General features: G+C 45.2%; 1 protein-coding gene and 1 pseudogene across 17 annotated transcripts in view; both read right to left on the bottom strand.

Annotated features, from left to right (window-relative positions):
• Positions 1 to 1,634: 1,634 nt before the first annotated feature.
• LOC112924574 (meiosis-specific nuclear structural protein 1-like) lies at positions 1,635 to 7,854 on the bottom strand (annotated as a pseudogene).
• Positions 7,855 to 14,427: 6,573 nt separating this feature from the next.
• Positions 14,428 to 19,329, bottom strand: part of KIF1B (kinesin family member 1B) — a 147,973-nt gene continuing 143,071 nt past the window's right edge. For all 17 annotated transcript variants that reach the window (XM_072731261.1, XM_072731271.1, XM_072731276.1 and 14 more), the window contains one exon: positions 14,428 to 18,806. In XM_072731261.1, coding sequence (XP_072587362.1) covers positions 18,764 to 18,806 — 43 coding nt within the window. In that variant the 3' untranslated portion in view covers positions 14,428 to 18,763. The remainder of the gene's footprint in view (positions 18,807 to 19,329) is intronic.

Raw genomic sequence — 19,329 nt, 5'->3', positions numbered from 1 at the left:
GATAGGGTCTTTTAAAAAAATTATTTCAGGGATCCCTGGGTGGCGCAGCGGTTTGGCGCCTGCCTTTGGCCCAGGGCACGATCTTGGAGACCCGGGATCGAATCCCACGTCGGGCTCCCGGTGCATGGAGCCTGCTTCTCCCTCTGCCTGTGTCTCTGCCTCTCTCTCTCTCTGTGTGACTATCATAAATAAATAAAAATAAAAAAATAAAACGGACCAGGTCTCTGAAGAAAGTCCATGGTATTAAAAAAAAAAAATTATTTCAAATGTTTATTTGAATTCCAACAGTACACATTCCAACAGAGCTTATAATTTGATAGCATATTTATACACACACCTTTATCGATTTCCTACTGTTCTGTGGTCTACTCTAAATACTAAAACAAAACAATAAATAAATAAATAAATAAATAAATAAATACTAAAACAATATTGATTTGTTATAAATGCAGATGCATATTGAAGCTGCCAAGATGGGGGGATCCCTGGGTGGCGCAGCAGTTTGGCACCTGCCTTTGGCCCAGGGCGCGATCCTGGAGACCCGGGATCGAATCCCACGTCGGGCTCCCTGCATGGAGCCTGCTTCTTCCTCTGCCCGTGTCTCTGCCTCTCTCTCTCTCACTGTGTGCCTATCATAAATAAATATAAAAAAAAAATGTCTGAAGCTGCCAAGACGGTGTCTTTCACTGAAGAGGAATTTATGAAGGTACTTGAATGGGGAAATTCATAAATGATCTACTTTATAATTGAAGTATACAGACTAATGTCTGTATAACTGACTATGTGACCCATATACATTTTATTTAAAGTTATAATGATTTATTTTTATTCTTTACAAGTAATAAAGATAGTTGGTGAAAAGCAAATGAAATCTAAGCAACTCCAGAGAATTTCCTGTTTAAATTTAGGGGATACAGAATTGACATGTAATTATTAAAGGAAATATTTTGTAAAATAATAGGAATTTAACTTTTGATTCTTTCTTGTGACCCACTTGCTCTCTTATGTTTTAGAGATTCAGCTTTAGTTCATAAATGATAGTTTGTGTGATAGAAATTCTGTTAAGTTCTTATTGACAATAAAACACTTTGAAATTCCTCAGTCTTAACTATTCTCTTCCCTTATAGTATAAAGAAAAAGAGGGCAGGCCCCATGGCGCAGCGGTTTGGCGCCGCCTGCAGCCTGGGGTGTGATCCTGGAGACCAGGGATGGAGTCCCACATCAGGCTCCCTGCGTGTTGCCTGCTTCTCCCTCTGTCTGTGTCTCTGTCCCCTTCTCTCTCTGTGTCTATGAATAAATAAATAAAATCTTAAAAAAAAAAAAAAGAAAAAGATACTTTGGCCAAATCTGGGAAGTAAAGTTCCTAAAACACAAATACCTATGGAACTGTAGTCTGAATGGAGATGCAGAAAAAGCTCTAAGCTATAGGAGTAGAATGGAGAAATTAGTCTCTTGGTTTGGCCTGTAATGTATTTTTATATATGGAGTGTTGTGACATGGTATGCAACTCAGATCTTCAAATTATCAGTACAAGAACAAGAATTTCACTAAAAGCAATTTTGCAGCTAAAAAAAATATTCTGTAATTTTTAAAATCAGAAAACAAATATTTTCTTTTTTTAAAAGATTTTATTTATTTATTCACGAGAGACACAGAGAGAGAGAGAGGCAGAGACACAGGCAGAGGGAGAAGCAGGCTCCAGGCAGGGAGCCCAACGTGGGACTCGATCCTGGGTCTCCAGAATCATACCCTGGGCTGAAGGCAGGCGCCAAACCACTGAGCCACCCAGGATACCCCAAATATTTTCTTATAATTGTTTACAAATGATGAATTACCAGAGATGCTTTTAGAAAATCCAAATAGATTACATTTCAGGGATAGTGAATCCATAAAACGAAAGTTATAGTGACATCTAGCGGTAAAAACAATCCATGTTTTGCCACATCTTTGATGGTATCACTTTTCTTCACAAATTTCATTCCTTTTCCTAAATTCTTCACCAAACATATCAATATCATCCTCTTTTTATTTTTTTAAATTTTATTTATTTATTCATGAGAGACACAGAGAGAGAGAGAGAGAGGCAGAGACACAGGCAGAGGGAGAAGCAGGCTCCATGCAGGGAGCCTGACATGGGACTCAATCCTGGAACCCCAGAATCACGCCCTGGGCCGAAGGCAGATCTAAACCGCTGAGCCACCCAGGGATCCCCTATCCTCTTTTTAGAATACTCCTGTAGGGAGATATCCTACTGATTTCGTAGCATGTTCTCTAAGAAGTTTTAATCTTTCTTCAATAATTCCATCAATGTGTCCTTGTTTTCTTTGCTACAACTGCCATTCTTCCAGTTCACATTATCTGTTAGGAACTGGTTGCGACGCTCTTCAGTGAGTTTTCCCATAGCCCTCCTGTATTCTAGTTGCTTCATTGTTTCTGAGCATTCATCAGTTCTATCTGGTCATCCTCAGCAAGATTAGCAAGCATAGCCTTTCAAAAGCCTTCCTCAAAAAAAAAATAAAAATAAAAATAAAAATAAAAACAAAAAAACAAAAACAAAAACAAACAAACAAAAAAACCAACAACAACAAAAAAAACAAAAGGCATCCTCTTCCTCTTTGGCAGCCTGGAGTACTAGTTCCTTCATGGCCATTTATTCTATAAAATTTTGCTTCAACTCCTTTTGCTTTTTCTCAATTTCTCTTCTGCTTCTTTTTTTAGTTTCATCTTATGTATTTCAGCTTGTTTTTCCTGGTATAATTCTTGTCTCACTTGTTCCAGATCTTCACGTTGCCACAGCATTTCTTCCAATTTTTGAATCAGTGTATTCTGAAGCTGTAGCCTTTTTTCCTCATTTTCTTGAACTTTTGCCATCTGATCTTCTTCTCTTTGTTGCTGCATGTTGGCAAATTCAATGCTTTTTCTGTTTTCTTCTTCCATCTCCTCACACTTCTTCTTCGTTCTCTTCTTTCTGAAACTCTTCTATATATCTTCGAGTTACATTCATTTTTTTCTAACTTTTGTTGTCTTTCCAATTGATCTTCTTCATAGATTTTCCAAACAATCACATCAATCATGAGTTTCTCTTTCAGGAACTGCTCATACCCTTCCTCCTTTTTCTTGTTCTTCAAGTTGTTTCTCTAAGTCCAGATAATACCGTACTTTTACCTTATTTCATTTGTCCTCTACAGCAGTCTCCTCTTTCTTTATTGCTCTCTCATGTTCTTCCATCCTGGTTTTGGCTATTTCAGCATCACATTTTATTTGCTTGTATTTAATGGCCTCCTTCTCTGCAATCTGGGCTGCCCTTTCTTTGTTCATGTAAACTGCTTTTAACTTCTCCAATTCTCTGAGCTCAATACTGTTTTCTCTTACTTGTTGCCTCATCTTTTTATCCTTTAGAGTTTCATGTTTTAGTTTTGCGAATTCTATAGGCAATGTTTCTTTTTTCAAGCTGGAGTTCCCTCAATCTTTTGTTTTCTTCTGCCTTTTGAATGGCTTCTTCCATATCCAACTCAAATTGTTCATTCTGTAATAATCCGAGGAGTCTCTTGTGCTCCACGTGGTCATCATTTTCATTCTGCACCACCCAGTCCCTGATATTATTCTGTATCTTTCTTAGTGATTGCACATGCAGTTGTTCACAGTAATTTATATATACTGATCTGATGCCTTTCACTGAAGCTCAGAGTTTGCCTTCTGAAAGCCATCTTGGCAGAGGGAAATCCCCCTCTTGGACTCTGGTGGCCACCACTTCCCACTGTAAAAGCAGTGGCAGGCATCCTTTTTGATAGGGTCTTTGGTTTTGGGATCAGAGAAACACTGGCTTCATAAGAAGTTTGGAAGTTTTCTTTCCATTTCTATCTTTTGAAACAGCTTCTGTAGAATAGGTATTAGTTGTTCTTTAAATGTTTGGTAGAATTCCCCTGGGAAGCCATCTGGCCTGGACTTGTTTCTTGGGAGTTTTTGATGACTGATTCAATTTCCTTGGGTTATTGGTCTGTTCAGGTTGTCTATTTCTTCCTGTTTCAGTTTTGGTAATTTGTAGGTTTCCAGGAATGCATCCATTTCTTCCATTCCTGCCTAATTTTGGCATATAGCTGCTGCTAATACCTTTTTAAAAAGATTGTATTTATTTATGGTGGGGGGGGGCAGCAGAGATATAGGCAGAGGGAGACGCAGGCTCCATGTAGGAGCCTGATATGGGACTCGATCCTGGGACTCCAGGATCATGCCCTGGGCTGAAGGCAGGCGCTAAACCGCTGAGCCATCCAGGGATCCCTCATATTATGTTTTCAAAATCATTTGTATTTCCTTGGTGTTGGTTGTGATCTCTCCTCTTTCATTCATGATTTTACTAATTTGAGTCTTTTTTTTTTTTTTTTTTAATAAGTCTGGCTAGGGGCTTCTCTATCTAATTAATTCTTTCAATGAACCAGCTCCTACTTTCATTGATCGATTCTACTGTTTTTCTGGTCTCTATTTCATCGAGTTCTGCTCTAATCATTACCTCTCTTCTTCTGCTTGGTTGAGGCCTTGCTGTTCTTTCTCTAGTTCCTTAGGTATAAGGTTAGCTTTTGTATTTGAGATTTTTCTAATTTTTGAGAGAGGCTGGTATTGAAATATATACCTTTGCCGTATCCCATATTCCAATATATGTTTTCGTTTTCATTACTTTCCATGAATTTTTAAAATTCTTCTTTAATTTCCTGGTTGGCCTGTTCATCTTTTAGTAGGATGCTTTTTAACCTCCACGTGTTTGAGTTTCTTCCAAATTTCTTCTTGTGATTGGGTACTAGTTTCAAAGCATTGTGGTCTGAAAATATGCAGGAGATAATCTCAGTCTTTTGTTACTGGTTGAGGCCTGATTTGTGACTTAGTATGTGGTCTGTTCTAGAGAAAGTTCCATGTGCAGTTGAGAATGTGTATTCTGCTGCATTAGGATGGAATGTTCTGTATATATCTGTGAAGTCCATTTGGTCCAATGTGTCATTCAAAGCTGTTTCTTTGTTGATCTTCTGTTTAGAACATCTGTCCATTTCTGTGAGTGGGTGTTGAAGCCCCTTACTATTAATGTATTATTATCTATGTGTTTCTTTACTTTCGTTATTAATTGGCTGATATGATTGGCTGCTCCCGCAGTAGGGGCATAAATACTTATAATTATTAGGTCTTCTTGTTGGATAGATCCTTTAAGTATGGATATAGTGTCCCTCTTCATCTCTTACTACAGTCTTTGATTTAAAAATGAATTTATCTGATATGAAGGTTATTACCCCAGCCTTCTTTTGAGGTCCATTTGCATGGAAAGTGGCTTTCCACCTCCTCATTTTCAGTCTGAAGGTGTTCTTTAGGTCTAAAATGAGTCTCTTGAGATAGTATATAGATGAGTCTTGCTTGTTTATCCAGTCTGGTATCCTGTGTCTTTTGACTGAAGCATTTGGCCCATTCATATTCAGAGTGGCTTTTGAAAGATATGTATCTAATGCCATTGTATTATCTGTACAGTCCCTGTTTCTGCAGATTGTCTCTGTTTCTTTGGACTCCCTTTTCACTTACAGGATCCCCCTTAGTATTTCTTACAGGGCTGGCTTGGTGGTCATATATTCTTTGTTTCCATCTGTCCTGGAAGCTCTTTATCTCTCCTTCCATTAAGAATGACAGCCTTACTGGATAAAGTATCTTTGGCTCCATGTTTTTCTCATTTAGTGCCCTGGATATATCATGCCAGTCCTTTCTGGCCTGCCAGGTCTCTAAGGATAGGTCTTCTGTCATTCTAATATTTCTCCCCCTGTATATTAGGAATCTCTTGTCTTGAGTTACTTTCAGGATTTTCTCTTTATCTGAAATTTGCAGGCTTCACTATTATATGTCAGGATGTTGATCAATTTTTTGTTGGTTTTGGGAAATGTCCTCTCTAGCTCTTGGAAATGAATGCCTGTTTCCTTCTCCAGATTGGGGAAGTTCTCATCTGTAATTTGTTCAAATACACCTTCCGGTTTCCTCTCTCCATGTCCTCAGGAATTCCAATAATATGGATTTTTTTTTTTTTTTTCAAACTAACACATCTCTTGGAGCCTCTCTTCATGGGTACTTAGTTATTTTTCTCATTTTCCTTCTTTTTCATCAACTTGTCTTCTAAGTCACTTACTCTCTCTTTTGCCTCATTTACCCTAGCTGATCATCCAGTTTAGACTGCATCTGTTTTTTCTTTTCTTTTCTTTTCTTTTAAATTTTGGCTTGATTAGATCTCATTTCTGCACTAAAAGATTCTCTAGTCTTTTATGCTTTTTTTCAGGCCCAACTGGTAACTTTATCATTGTAATCCTGATTCCATCTCCAAAATTTTACTTAGATTCATATCTATTAGATCTATGGCAGAGAGTATTACCTCTGGTTTTTTCTTTTGTGGCGAATTCTTCGTTCTAGTCATTTTGTCCAGTGCAGAATGATGTACAAGTGAGCAGTCAAAATATCGACCATGATTCAAGCAAAATACACACTAAACAATTCTGAAGAGATAAGGGACCAGAAAATTTGTATAAGAACAAATACAAGTAAAGAGAGAAATTAAAAAGGGAGCAAAGGGTGGGGGAGAGACTATAATGTCGCAGAGTGGACCAAAATAGTGATCCCCTTGTTTCTGAGTGTATTTTAGCCTGTGTATTAGAATGTACTAAATTCCAATTTAAAAAAAAAGATTTTATTTATTTCTTCATGAGAGACAGAGAGAGAGAGAGAGGGAGAGAGAGAGAGGCAGAGACACAGGCAGAGGGAGAAGCAGGCTCTATATAGGGAGCCTGATGTAGGACTCGATCCTGGGACCACAGGATCAGGTCCTGAGGTGAAGGCAGACGCTCAACCACTGAGCCACCCAGGCGTCCCTAAATTCCAAAATTATAAAAAAAAGCAAAACTTATATAGAGTGACAACACAAAAAAGAAAAAAAACGGGAAGTAGTGGAGAGGGAGAATATAATCTCACAGAATGGACCAAAACCGTGATCTACTTGGTTCTGAGTATATTTTGGTCTGTCTGTTAAAGGGTACTAAATTCCAAAATTATAAAAACAAAAAGAAGACATATATATACAATATATACAAAATTAAAGTGAATATGGTGAAAAGTAGCCAGAAATGAAGAATATATGTATAACATGTAATTGTGAAATATGAAAGTTAAAAAAGAAGAGAACTTAAAAACGAAGAGTTGATAATATATTAAACTGAGATGAGAGAAAAGAAAGCATATTGGAAAATCTTAACTTGAAATATAAACACATCATAAGACAGAAACCTTGATTTCTACATACTAGTTCCCCTCAGTCCTGGAGTTTTCCAGCGCTGACTGGTCAGTAAACTTGCTGCTTCCCTGTTCTTCCAGCTGGTCTTCTAGGGGAATCAGCGGGCGCTGATTCTCAGTTGTCTGTACCTGGGGGGAGACGCTCTGCCTCTTCCCAGGTGGCCAGGCTCAGTGTTTGCAGTTTGCTGCTGAGCTCTTTGTTCCCTGGAGGCTTTTGGGCCTCTTTTAGGAGTGAAAGGAAAAAGAAAAAAAAAAAAAGGGGGGGGGGGGTTGGGCCGGGGGCCCAGATCTCCAGCCCGAGCTGAGAGATCCTGGCACGTGCCAAACTGCAGACTCCTCTCGTGTCCGGGGTGGGGGCGGCCAGAGGGGGTGGGGGAGCAGCAGGGGACACTGCTTTGTGCAAACCAGGGGGGAGGGCTTTTGCCCGCTTGTATGCACACCTGTTCCGTTTCTCCCAGAGAAAGTGGAGGGGCGCCCTGCTTCTGTCCATCGAGGAGCGTTCCCGGTGGTCTCAGGTGCCCCTTTCCCAGCGACCCCCGGGGCCGCCGCTGTTGGTGGCCTGTGGAGGAGCTGGGAGTCGGTAGGGGAGTCCGTGGTTCCCTCCCCACCCCCTCGGTGGCCGGGTCTCGCACGTGCCTCCCCCGCGGGCCCGCAGGGGCGAGGGGTCCGTCCGGTCCCCAGGCGGGGGGAAGCAGGGTCCTGCCTACGGTCGCTGCGCTGCATGTCTCGGGGGTGGCGCCCGGCGCGGGCGCTCGGCCTGGGGCTGGGACCGGGGAGGGGGAGGCCGGTGGGCCTTGGCCGACAGGACCGTGGGTGTCGCGGGGGGGGGGGTGGCCGCACGGACCCCTTCCCAGAGGGGACGGTGAGGCCGGAGGGCGGCCAGCGCGCGCACCTCCCGGGACGGCGGTCAGCGCCACGGTCCTTCCCCTTCCGGGCCTCGCGTTGGGGGCAAGTCTCGCCAGATGGCACAGTAAATCTGACGGGAACTCAGCAGGCGTGGAAGTCTGAAGCCTGGGCGCCTGTGCCGCGTGAGAGGAGCGCTGGGACCACCTTGTTTGGGGAGCTCCGGGAACGCCTGCAGGGCCCTTCCGATTTGGGGGTGCACAAAGCACTGAAATCGAGATGCTGGGGCATCTGGGCCCCTTCCTGACACTCCAGGAGGGCATTAGGTCCTGAGAGGGGCAGTGAGCCTGCCCAAGCGCTGGCTCGGCTACACAGAAGGGCTCGCCCGTGCATTCCCGGCTTCCAATCTTTCAGGACCGTCCGTGTGAGCTGCCGCAAGCAGGAGCAAAGCTGTAACCGGGCTTTGCCAGATCGCACGAGATTTGGCAAATCCCGAGTGATCTCAGTCCACATCTCATGAGATCTCATCAAAATCTCCGAGATCTTGGGCCCAGCCAGGGAGCTCTAGGGCGAAACGGTGAGATGTCTTGCCAAAGCTGCCTGCCCTTGAGCGGACGGTCACTCCCCAGCAGAGTCTGCTCTGGGCTCCGCACACACGTGATGACGCACAGCAGGACTGGGCACAACCTGCGCCATTTCTGATTTCAGAAGTGCTCCCAGACACGATGTGCCAGAAGACACAAGGTATCTCACACGCCAGTCCCTGGGGCTTCACGCCCCCCGTGAAGTGGGCCTAACACGACAGCCGCGAGTTCAGGATGGGTGATCCCCGTGGTCTCTTATGCACAAGACACCAGAGGGGCTAGAAGCTGGAGGGCAAGAGAAGGAAGAAGCCATGCGCCCCAGAGGAGGCCATGTCAGCCCCTGGGCGGGGTCCCGGCGGCTTGGCCGGTCTTCACCATGTGAAGGCTATCTGTGCCTCACAACATACCAGCAAAGAAAAAAAAAAGAGAGAGAATCGACCTCTTTCCTTGCCGGATGTCATGTAAGCTGGTAGCAAGTCTCGGGAATTCTCTGGCTGCCTTTCAGGAATCCACCGACCAAATCTCACAAGAACTCTGGCCAAATCTCATGAGATCCAAGTTCACTCCTTGGACCTGGGCTCAAATCCCCGAGACATTGGGCAAATCTTGCAGATCTCATACGAAATCTCACAAGAGCTAAAGAGAAATCGCAGGGGAACTCAGCAAGGGGTGGGAACTCCCTAGCCTTGAACCTGCACAGCAAGATAGCCGGTGCTTTGACATTCCTATGGGGAACCCTGGGAGCACCTGGCATTCCATTAGGCCCGCAGTAGCCCTTCTGATGTTGGGCTCCAAACAAAGCAGTGAAATAGGGACATCGAGGAGGTATCTGGGTCCCTTACATATATTCCAGGTGAGGTGGTAGCACAGGAGGGCATAATGTCCAGGAAGAAGAAATGAGCCTGAGAGTTGGCTCATCTGTACACAGAGAAGGGCTCTCTGGGTGCTTTCCCAGGCTTTCGAATATTTCAGAACACTCTCTGTAAGAGTTGCCACCTGTGGGAACAAGCCAAGACCTGGCTTTGCTAGTCCTCACAAGATCTTGGGGGCAAATCTCAGGTGATCTCAGTCCAAATCTCCTGACGTCTCCTGTAAATCTCGTGAGATCTCTGGCCCAGCCAGAGAGATCCAGGGAAAAACTAGTGAGATCTCTGGTCAAGCTGCCCTGCCCTCCGGAGGAACTGGCACTCCCTAGCAGAGTCCGCTTTGTGCTTCTTACATAGGTAGGGATCACACCTGCCAGGACTGGAACACAACTGCTACCCTTCCCGCATTCAGAAAAGCTCCCCAACGCGACCTGCAGGAAGTCACAAGGAGTCTCATCCCAAACATAACTGGTGTTTTAGCCATTGGGTGAGGTGCTGTAAAAAGGGAGAAGTGCATGCAGGACAAATGGGCCCCATGGCTCTTTTTCCCAGGAAAATGGAGGTGATAGAAATAGAAGGGAAGGAGGAAAAGGGAAATGCCATAAACCCCAGAGCAGGATATGTGACCACATAGGCAGGCTCTCCCTGGGGGTTACCGTCTCTTACACCCTCAAGACCGCCTGTTTGTCTTGCAAGCTCCCAAAAAGCAAAGAGAAGCCACCTCATTCCTGAACCAGATCTCACATCCATTGGCCTATCTCACCAATTCTCTGGCTCCCTCTCAGGAATCCTCAGACCAAATCTATCAAGAATCTGGATAAACCTTGGCAACCACAAAGCTCACTCACAGGAACTAGGCCCCAGGCCCCTGAGCGGTGGGGCCAAATACCGCCAGATCTAGATGGAAACATGGAGAGCACTGGAGCACAAGGGGACCTTGGCAGGTCTGGATACTCCTGAGGCTTGATACCTGTGAGGCCTCAGAGCTAGTGCCCTGACATTTCCATTTGGCAAGGCTGGGAACACCTGGCATGCTGCTAAGGTCACAGAGGCCATTCTGATGTGGGAGTCCAGTGGGAGCCCTGAAACGGGGAAGAAGGGATCCCCAGGGCCCCTACCTTCAGTATGTGAGAGGCAGTCCACCCAGGAAGGTTTAGGTACAGGAAGAGGCAAGAGGAAAAAAAAAAAAAAAAAAAAAAGAAGCCGCCTTGTTCCTGAGCTGGATCTCCTGTCCTCTTGGGGCTGATCTTGCCAATTCTCTGGCTCCCTCTCAGGAATCCTCGGACCAAATCTGAGAATCTGGACAAACCTCGGGATGGCAAAGCCCACTTGTGGGAACTGGGCCCCAGTCCCGAGAGGTGGGGTCCAATCTTGTCAGATCTAGAAGGAAATCTCATGAAATCTGGAGAGAAATGTCAGGGGACCAGCCAAAAATGCTGTTTCCCAGGATTATTCCCCAGCTCCCCAAGGTGCCTCTGTTTTAGAGATCTTGATTAACTGATCATTTGGGCCACTTGTTTTTTCTCTTCCCCTTTTAAATTCTTGCTTTTAACTCCACCAATAAAGAGTGAGCCCGGCTAGATCTTGGATCTTCTCCTCCCTTTAATAAAAGCAGAACCCCAGGCCTGGGTGTTCTCTCTCACTGTAAGCTTGCTGGGTTACAGCTGTGCCATGCAATTTCCAGGTCCTGTAAAAATAATAAACCTTTTTTGTTGTTGTTGTTCCCATTTCGTGATTGTTCTTGCTCAAGAGGATCTTGCAATCATAGGGTTGCACAGGGTTGGTTCCGCCACAACACCAGTTATTGATAGGCTGAGACCACACAACAGCAGGGCTGGGATGAAGGCAGGTCTCTCCCAGGCATGAACAGAGTAAAGCCATGGCTTGCTAAGCCAGAGCAGGTTGACCTTTGGTTTTTTAGAAAATCCTGGTGTTTGACTTATAATGCCTAAGCAAGTCAACTCACATTATTCACCTTTTCACCTTGCTCTAAATCTCCAAATCCCAAATCAAAGCATGCGCCCGAAGTCTACAAAAACAGTCCTTCTATGCAAACCTCCCAGGGAAGAATCCTTTGTTAGATGTATGTGAGCAGGTGTATAGGTAAACAAACATACTAGTTGGGGCAGATGTAAAAATCCTAGCTCTGCCACTCACTTGCTCTAATTCCTGCTACTGAACTCAAAGGACTTGTTCACTTGCTATGTAGAAAGACAACGAACTGTATAAAACTAAGTCCGTTCCAGTGCAAAGTGCAGTGGAGCTCAGGAAGGCATGGCCGACATAACCCCTGGGGCCGACCTACCTTCGAAGACCAAGGAAGTCCCCTGGAGAGAAACTATAAGCAATCAGAAGAGGCCCTGAGCATGTTCCTAGCGCTGGCAGTGGCTGGCTGCTGCCCACTGTGCCTTGTCCCCCAAGGAACTAGAGCCGGCTGTCCACCTCGCCAGCCTACAGGGTATCACCCCAGCAAAGCTCTCCCCGCTGGTCTCTTCCTTCCTGCTCTCTTGTCCGGTCTGCACGCACATGCTCATCTGCATGTAAAGCTCTTTGCTTTCTCTAAAACAAAACCTCCTTGACTCCTTATCTTTGTCCCTTCTCCCCTCTACAGTACACATCACTGAAAGAATTATCCATACTGTTTTAACCTCCTTTCCTCCCCTTTTCCCTGAAACGATGCCAGGCAGGTGTTCTTTGGCACCACTCAAAAAAAAAAAAAAATGCTGCCCTACCCGCCAATGACCTTGCTAGGACAGGGATGCTTCTGATGTCTCCTCCCATGTGATGTGGGCTCCACTACTGGAACCTTCCTGCTTCCACAGCCCCTCACAGACCCCCAGGAGAGAAGCGATCATTGCGAGTTTGGAAGGCATGACAGCCTGGCCACTTCCTCCCCTCTAAGACTCTCCAGCCTTCCGGGAACAGTCTGTTCCTCTCTACTTTTGCTCCTTGGAGGTGGCCAATGACAGCAGCGCTGATGTCCCTTGGAAGCTGACAGGAAATGCGTAATTTTGGGCAGCACCCCAGACTGCTGGGCCAGAATCTGTTCGGTAAAAACGCAGGGGTGTCTGGTGCCTCCACGCTCTAATCCTCACATTCTCTAATCGAACCTTTAGTAGTGATCAAGGAGATTACTTTGATCTGCCATGTACCTATTGTTTCTCAGCTGGCTTTGAAACTGGGAAAAATGGATGGTATCCTCTGGCCCTTCCAACCTCCCAGACCTCCCTGTTGCTCAAAGCTGTGGGTGCTGTTTGGTTCTGACCTTAAACTGTGAGCTGCTCTGGACACCGTCCTCACTGCCTTCATCTTCAAACATATCCTCAACTTGGCTGCTAAGCATCCCCCTCTCTCCATGGCCCCCTCCTGGCTTGTCCTGGTGGCAGTGTTCCAGGAGCTGAGCCTTGGCTCTCACTGGCCACTCATTTCTGGGCCTCCTTGTCTCCTGTCACCCTCATGCTGACAACTCCCAAAGGGACGTCTCCAGCCCCATCTCTCCCCTTGAATCCAGCTGAGTGGCTGTGCTGTCAGGTGGAAACAGGGTCTCCAAGTGAACGTGACCAGGACCAAATCCTTCACTGAGCACCACCCCCCCTCTGCTCTCCTAATCTTTTCCATCTAAGCAATTGCAATGCATTCTTTGTGTTCAGGCACACATCCCAAGTTACCTTTCTCCCCAAGCACATGCAGTGGCTTAGCAAAACTGTTAGTTCTAATGTTAGAATATCCTGAATCTGACCACATTTCCCACCTTTGCTGCTCCCACCTGGGTTGCAGCAGCCATCCTCCCCTGGGGACACTGGGCAACAATTTCCTATTTTGCCTCCCTTCCTCCACTAGTCCCCCATCCACACCCCCACAGGCTGTTTTCCACTCAGCTCTTGGAATGATCTTTTGAAAACACAAATAGAACCATGTTGACTCCTCTCCCCCAAACTCTCCACTGGCTTCCTATTTCACACTAATAAAATTAGGGTTACCTAAGCCTTAAGCCACCTGGTCCTTGGTTACTTGCTGCTGCCAAGACTCTAGGGCTCTCCCCGTTACCCAGACCAGCTGCCTCCCTGCTATCTCTGGAACCTACAGAGGACACTGCTGCCCCAAGGGCTTAGCTTCTCTATCTGGAGACCTCCTTGCCAATGGCTTTGCATGCATATGTGTCCCTTCATTCAAGTGTCTGCTCAAAAGTCCTCTGCTAACACAGGCCTTCCCTGATGACAAGGCCTAAAAGGATGCCTCCCTCCATCCTTTCTCACCTTCCGCTCAGCTGTTATTTACTCTGTGACTGGCCACTCGACGTTACACATTTCGCATTTGTGTCATGGAGGTCTTTCCCCATGGGGACAGGAACGCCGGGGCGTGTTCTTGTTTGCTGCTGAGTTATCACATCCCGGGTGCGGCCATGTGGTGGGCATGCAGATGTGCGCTGACTCCATCACTGCCCTTTGCCTTAATGTTGCTTCTCCCTCTTCTTCAGTCTCTCCCCAATCAGGACAGTGGTCCCTGCTCATGCTCTGCTCACAATGGGAACTTGTTAAATTAAGCCAACAGGGTGAGTGCTTCAACTTCTCCACCTAGAAAAACCACACCACTGCTGGAGAATCACTGGCAGGTGTGTAAGAAGGAGCTCCAGGAGAACCTAGATAGAGCGCTGGAAGAAAGCACTTTCAGAGAAACAGCACAAAGAAATAGCACCCGGCTATGTAACAACCCTGCTCTGAATGATCAGAAAAGAACACATAGGTCACACCACCGTATCTTTGCAAGTCAAGAAAAGGGATCATGTGTAAATACCTTCCAAAGGATGCAAGAATAAATGCACATCAAGAGCCTTCTGATGCACTGGTTGTACCTTTATTGTTTACCTCGTTCACTAATAGTTCCGTGATGCAAGGTTACCATACACAGTTAGATAATGTTTGCATTGCACATCTAAAGCTATACAGCAAAAGAACCAGAATTAGTACAAATACAAGAACTATATTTACATTCTGTATACTCAAGCTCCAAACATCAGATAATATTTACATAATAAAACATGAAAATGAAAATCTGAAATTAATAATGTACATTGTTGCTAATGTGCTCAACTCCTTACTGGGGAGAGATCAGTTTGCAAAGTCTTGGTTCAAAAAGGCCACGTGTGCTCCACGGGTTTTGTGGCAGCGCACGCGGATGGTGAGAAGAGACCCGAAATCCCGACGGGTGGCGCTCTGCACGCGAGAAGGCCGATGGAGTCCTCAGGTGAACGATGCCAGAAGGTGCAGCCTGAAAAAAGGGAACTCGAAGACACAGAGACGACACACAACAGCCAGGGTTTGGCAAGAGACCAACCTCAGCTTGGACTTTCTGAGCACAGCTTTTAAAATGAAATTTGCATCAACTCTCATTCTTTCCTTTAAATGATCAGAGGCTTTCCTAAGATTTCATGGGGCTCAAATCCGAATTTCCTAAATGGCCTTTTGAACAACCACCGTGGATCATCTCGCAGCTGACATCTTATATTCCTAAGGAAACACAATCAATACATTCCTGCCGCACCCAGTCACGGTTTGGCTGCACACTGGGGTGAGTCATTACTGGCCATGGTGGATAGCTGCTGTGTACGCGAGTCAGAGTCCTCTTTCAAATACATTCAGCAAACCTTCTGAGAGCAGCAGCAGAATTAGTGTCTTCTTTTTAAGGAATGGGTTAACAATCACATTTTAGAAAGGGAACCCAAAGCAAAAACGAAGGATCCAATTGGAACAGAAAAGCCCTGACTCCGTCCAGGAGAACCTGAGTGGCCACAGCACAAGGAAATGAAGCGTACCAGAGCTGCCACGCACTAGGTCATCCATTCTTTTCCAGTCCAATGTGCAATTAATTACAGCTGTATAAATACACAAATACCTTACAAAATTAAATATCCCTGTAAATTAGAACGAGCAGCAGGCAACAAAGTCTTTGCTTTGAAATATGTGCCAGGAGAAATCACTTTATTTTTAGATCCCTAAAGATCTTTCACAATGATTTAAACTCATCCCTTCATCTTAAAAGAGCTAGAAAAAATATGAGTAGTTGTATAAGATCTCTACAGCTGAAGGGGGAAGAAAATTGTAAAACAACAGTGGTTTCTCAGCTGGGAAAAATAATTTTCCTTTCCCTTGCAGTGATCGCCCGAGTGTTTTAACAACACGTTCAGATTTGTATGCCCACCCAGCTGCCAGCAGCAGCCCTTTCCTGCTCCCCTGGCTGTGTGCACGGCTGGCCAGCCCTGCATAGCCTGGCCCGAGAGCTGGCTGACTCCCAGGCAGGCGCAGAGGTTAAGCAGGCTGTGGGTGCTGATTTGGTGTGGGCTGTGAGGTCATGTTTTACTTTGGCAGGAAAAGGAGAGTGGGGAAGGAAGGGAGGATATAATTACTTTTAACTAGCACTCATTTCTTCTTAATTGGTGCTAGAGCTTTTTCTTCCTGTTTTATGCTGTTTAAAAGAGTGGTTTAGGAAAAAAAAAACACAAAAAACCCTCAAAAGGTAGTTTTCTCCAATACTAATACAATATTATATTAATATTAAATATCAAGCTTCCTGCCACCGAGCTTCAGCTAAAGCCTCATAAATAGTTCCTGCCCTAAGTGCTCTCTCAGCTTCAAAGTGTGGATGGGATGGATGTGTCCAAAAAGGGAACATTAATCCTGAAACTGTTCCAACTCTGATCTGGAAATGGGCTACCAGAGGAAGAGGGGGAACCAATCAGGGCTGTTCTCAGATGACGGAAAGCACACCCGCCAGAGACCCCTGGACGCAGGCGTCCTGCTTCCTTAATGGGCCCTCTTACCCCTGGCTGTTACCAATAGTCCAATAGTCCAGTTCCACCTCTTCTAATAACTGACACATCCAAAACAAAGCAAAGACTTTCCAAGCCAGTTTTGCTTGAGTTAGAAGAAAAACCAGACATCATTTCAGTGTATCACATGATTTTACTTTCCCTCGACCCTCCCATCTCCCTCTGTCATGGACATGGGTCCCTCTGTCAGACTATGTGACAAACAGCAGCGGCACCCGTGACTTCATTCTAAAACATAACCTTCAAATTTCATTTCCCTGAAATTAGATTTAATTCCAGCCCAGGAGCTATCTCTAAGCACCGACAGATCCTGGATCTGAGTATACACCAGAAAGGCATATTGTGTCCATTAGATGCTGAAGGAACCTCTAACTACATTAACAATCTCACGCACCGCTCAGAGAACAAGTAACATCACAGTTAATGACCTATGTTGTAAGGAGAGGAAGGAAGTTAAGAAAACCTACTATAGAGTTTTTATTGATTACTTTTCAGCTAAGGTCCCAGCCTGGGATTTCTATCCTTTCAAGTTCACCATGATTCACTTTTCCTCCTCTTTGCAAGGCAACTCTACCGAAGTCAGGAGACCTGTTCTTAGAGAGGAGTCCACCCTAGAAGTTAGAAGCAAGGGTCTGCAGACACGCGCCTGCCCAGCTCTATTCCACAGCCTGCATGAGCCCCTGCCCTGTGCTGAAGCAGAAAATTGGCTGGTCTCCACCATCCAAGAGCAACTTCAAGGCTGGGGACCTCAGTGGAAGTGGAGAGGGCAGATATTTTCCAGAATGCCTGAGGGATGGTCACACAGAGGGTTGGTACAAAACACTGCAGGTCAACTGGCAAAGCAGCTGAATTAACCTGCAGGCCTTCCTTGCCCCAGGTCATTCCTATAAAACTTACTGATGGCTGAAAGAAAAACAGTATCTTCTTCCATGATGGCCTCTGGATGCAGATGACCCTGTTCTGTCCACAGTGACCTTCCTCCTTTGGCAATATTTCTACATCCCATGAAGACAGCCAAAGAGAGGCAAGGCAGATGCAGCAGCAAGCCACTGAGGCCAGGGCTCAGATGAGCCTCTTCTCTGTCCCCAGGTGTCCTTTTGTTTTGTTTTAGTGGCAGGAAGGGACTGTTTTTAATCCTGGGATCCAGAAGACAAAGACTGCTATGTCTGCTTATTTAGGATCATATAGGGAGAAGCATTACTGAAAGTACTTTCAACTGGACAAGGATCATTGGAAATGACCATGGGATTCAGAGGGAGACTCCAAGTCTGTACTAAAAGTTGTTTCTTTGACCAAAGGGAGCTACAACAACCACAAGGTTGCTACTCAACATTACCATAATGATGACGACAATCATGAAGATCATTACCAGAAAGTGAGTCACTCCCTCCTTGTGGGACATCTGTGTATGATGCTGCACTAATTCCAAAGTGTACCACCCATCACTAATGCCAAGGAGAAACAGAAGAAACTCTGAGAGAAAAGCAGTTCATAGGAGCACTGCTGGGACGAACTTCCCTCATCTACTGTGCCCACCTTCAGGAGCTACGGTAAAATCTCACAGTCCTTTCGAGTCCACTGGAAATATTCTTGGCTTTTCCCTTCTTACGAGGTCAGCAGCAGCCACTGTTCCAGGCCCACTAAAAAATCCTCCCTTCTCTCTTCCACTAAAAGAAAACCGCCTAATTATGTTTTAAATAAGTTCCAGTTTCAGAGAATACACCTATGCCATTTCTAAGCTCATCACCACCTTTTCCCTGAATGGAAAATGCAGGGATTAACAATGGCAAAAAGAAATGGAAGGGGAAAAGGTAAGTTCTTTCCTTTTAGGTTCTAAAAAAAAAAAAAAAAAGCCAGATGTTTCCTCCCATAGTCTCTAAGCCACCACCGCCCCAAGTTAAAGTGATACCACAGATAGAGAAAAAGAAAAAAGTATTATGTTGTCTTAAAAAACAGACAAAAATATCCAAAGACAGCAGTACAGACATCACAGGTGGTCATAACAGGGACCTATCATAAAAAAGGAAGCCAAAGGACACGAAAAAATTATTTGGAGATTCACTGGATCCCCTCTGGGTTGTTCTTGTTTTTTTGTTGTTGTTGTTTTTCTCCCTTTTGTTACACCACATGCTACTACCAAGATTCTCAGCACAGGAAAAAAGAGAAGGGTAGAGAGCATTGGAGATGGGGACCAGGAGAGCTAGAAAGTATGTTGACAGGACGGAAAGAAAGCAGTTACGCCACAGGCTTACACACGAGAGGGGCCGTCAAGAATCACAGAGAGAAGTGAGAGGCAACACTTTCTTTATCTCTCGAAGGCGAGTGAGGGCGTTCAGCAGAGTCACTTAGTACTTCGATTCACTTGGGCATCTGCGGGAAAGTTTTGACCTACAGGTGGCAGAGGAAAAGGATGGATTAGAAACCTGGATCCAGATGTCTCTCCCCTCATAGGTCTCTCTCCTCCGCAGTTCTGTCCTTAAGCTGCCTCCCCTCAAACACCTAAGGCCCAGGTCTCTAGGCTCCCTGAATAAGCAGGCTAAGTTGTGGTCTCCCTCATTATGAGGTCCCTAGGATACAAGCCCCTCACAGGATCAGAGGCCAGATCACAGGGTGGAATACCAGGAGACCACAAAGGTTCTTGCCACCTTCCTCTGACTCAGTCAAAACATTAAAACAAAACAAAACAAAAAAACAAACTCGAAAAAAAAAATCAAAGCAGGACATTAACTGCAAATGTGATCAGGTCCCCTTAGTCATTCAGGATACTGGGTGACACCTTATGAGAAGCAGAGGCTTCATTACCATCATACAACCACACTTATACCAATGTCCTTCCTCTGTTTTCAACCTATTTTTTGGGAACAAGACTTCCTTCTTGGTTTACATGGATGTCCCTGGGACCAAAAGCTAA

The sequence above is a fragment of the Vulpes vulpes genome, chromosome 12, assembly GCF_048418805.1.
Source record: "Vulpes vulpes isolate BD-2025 chromosome 12, VulVul3, whole genome shotgun sequence".
Classification (NCBI taxonomy): Eukaryota; Metazoa; Chordata; class Mammalia; order Carnivora; family Canidae; genus Vulpes; species Vulpes vulpes.
Note: the sequence above shows the minus strand (reverse complement) of the source record. Positions and strands in the feature narration are given on the sequence as shown.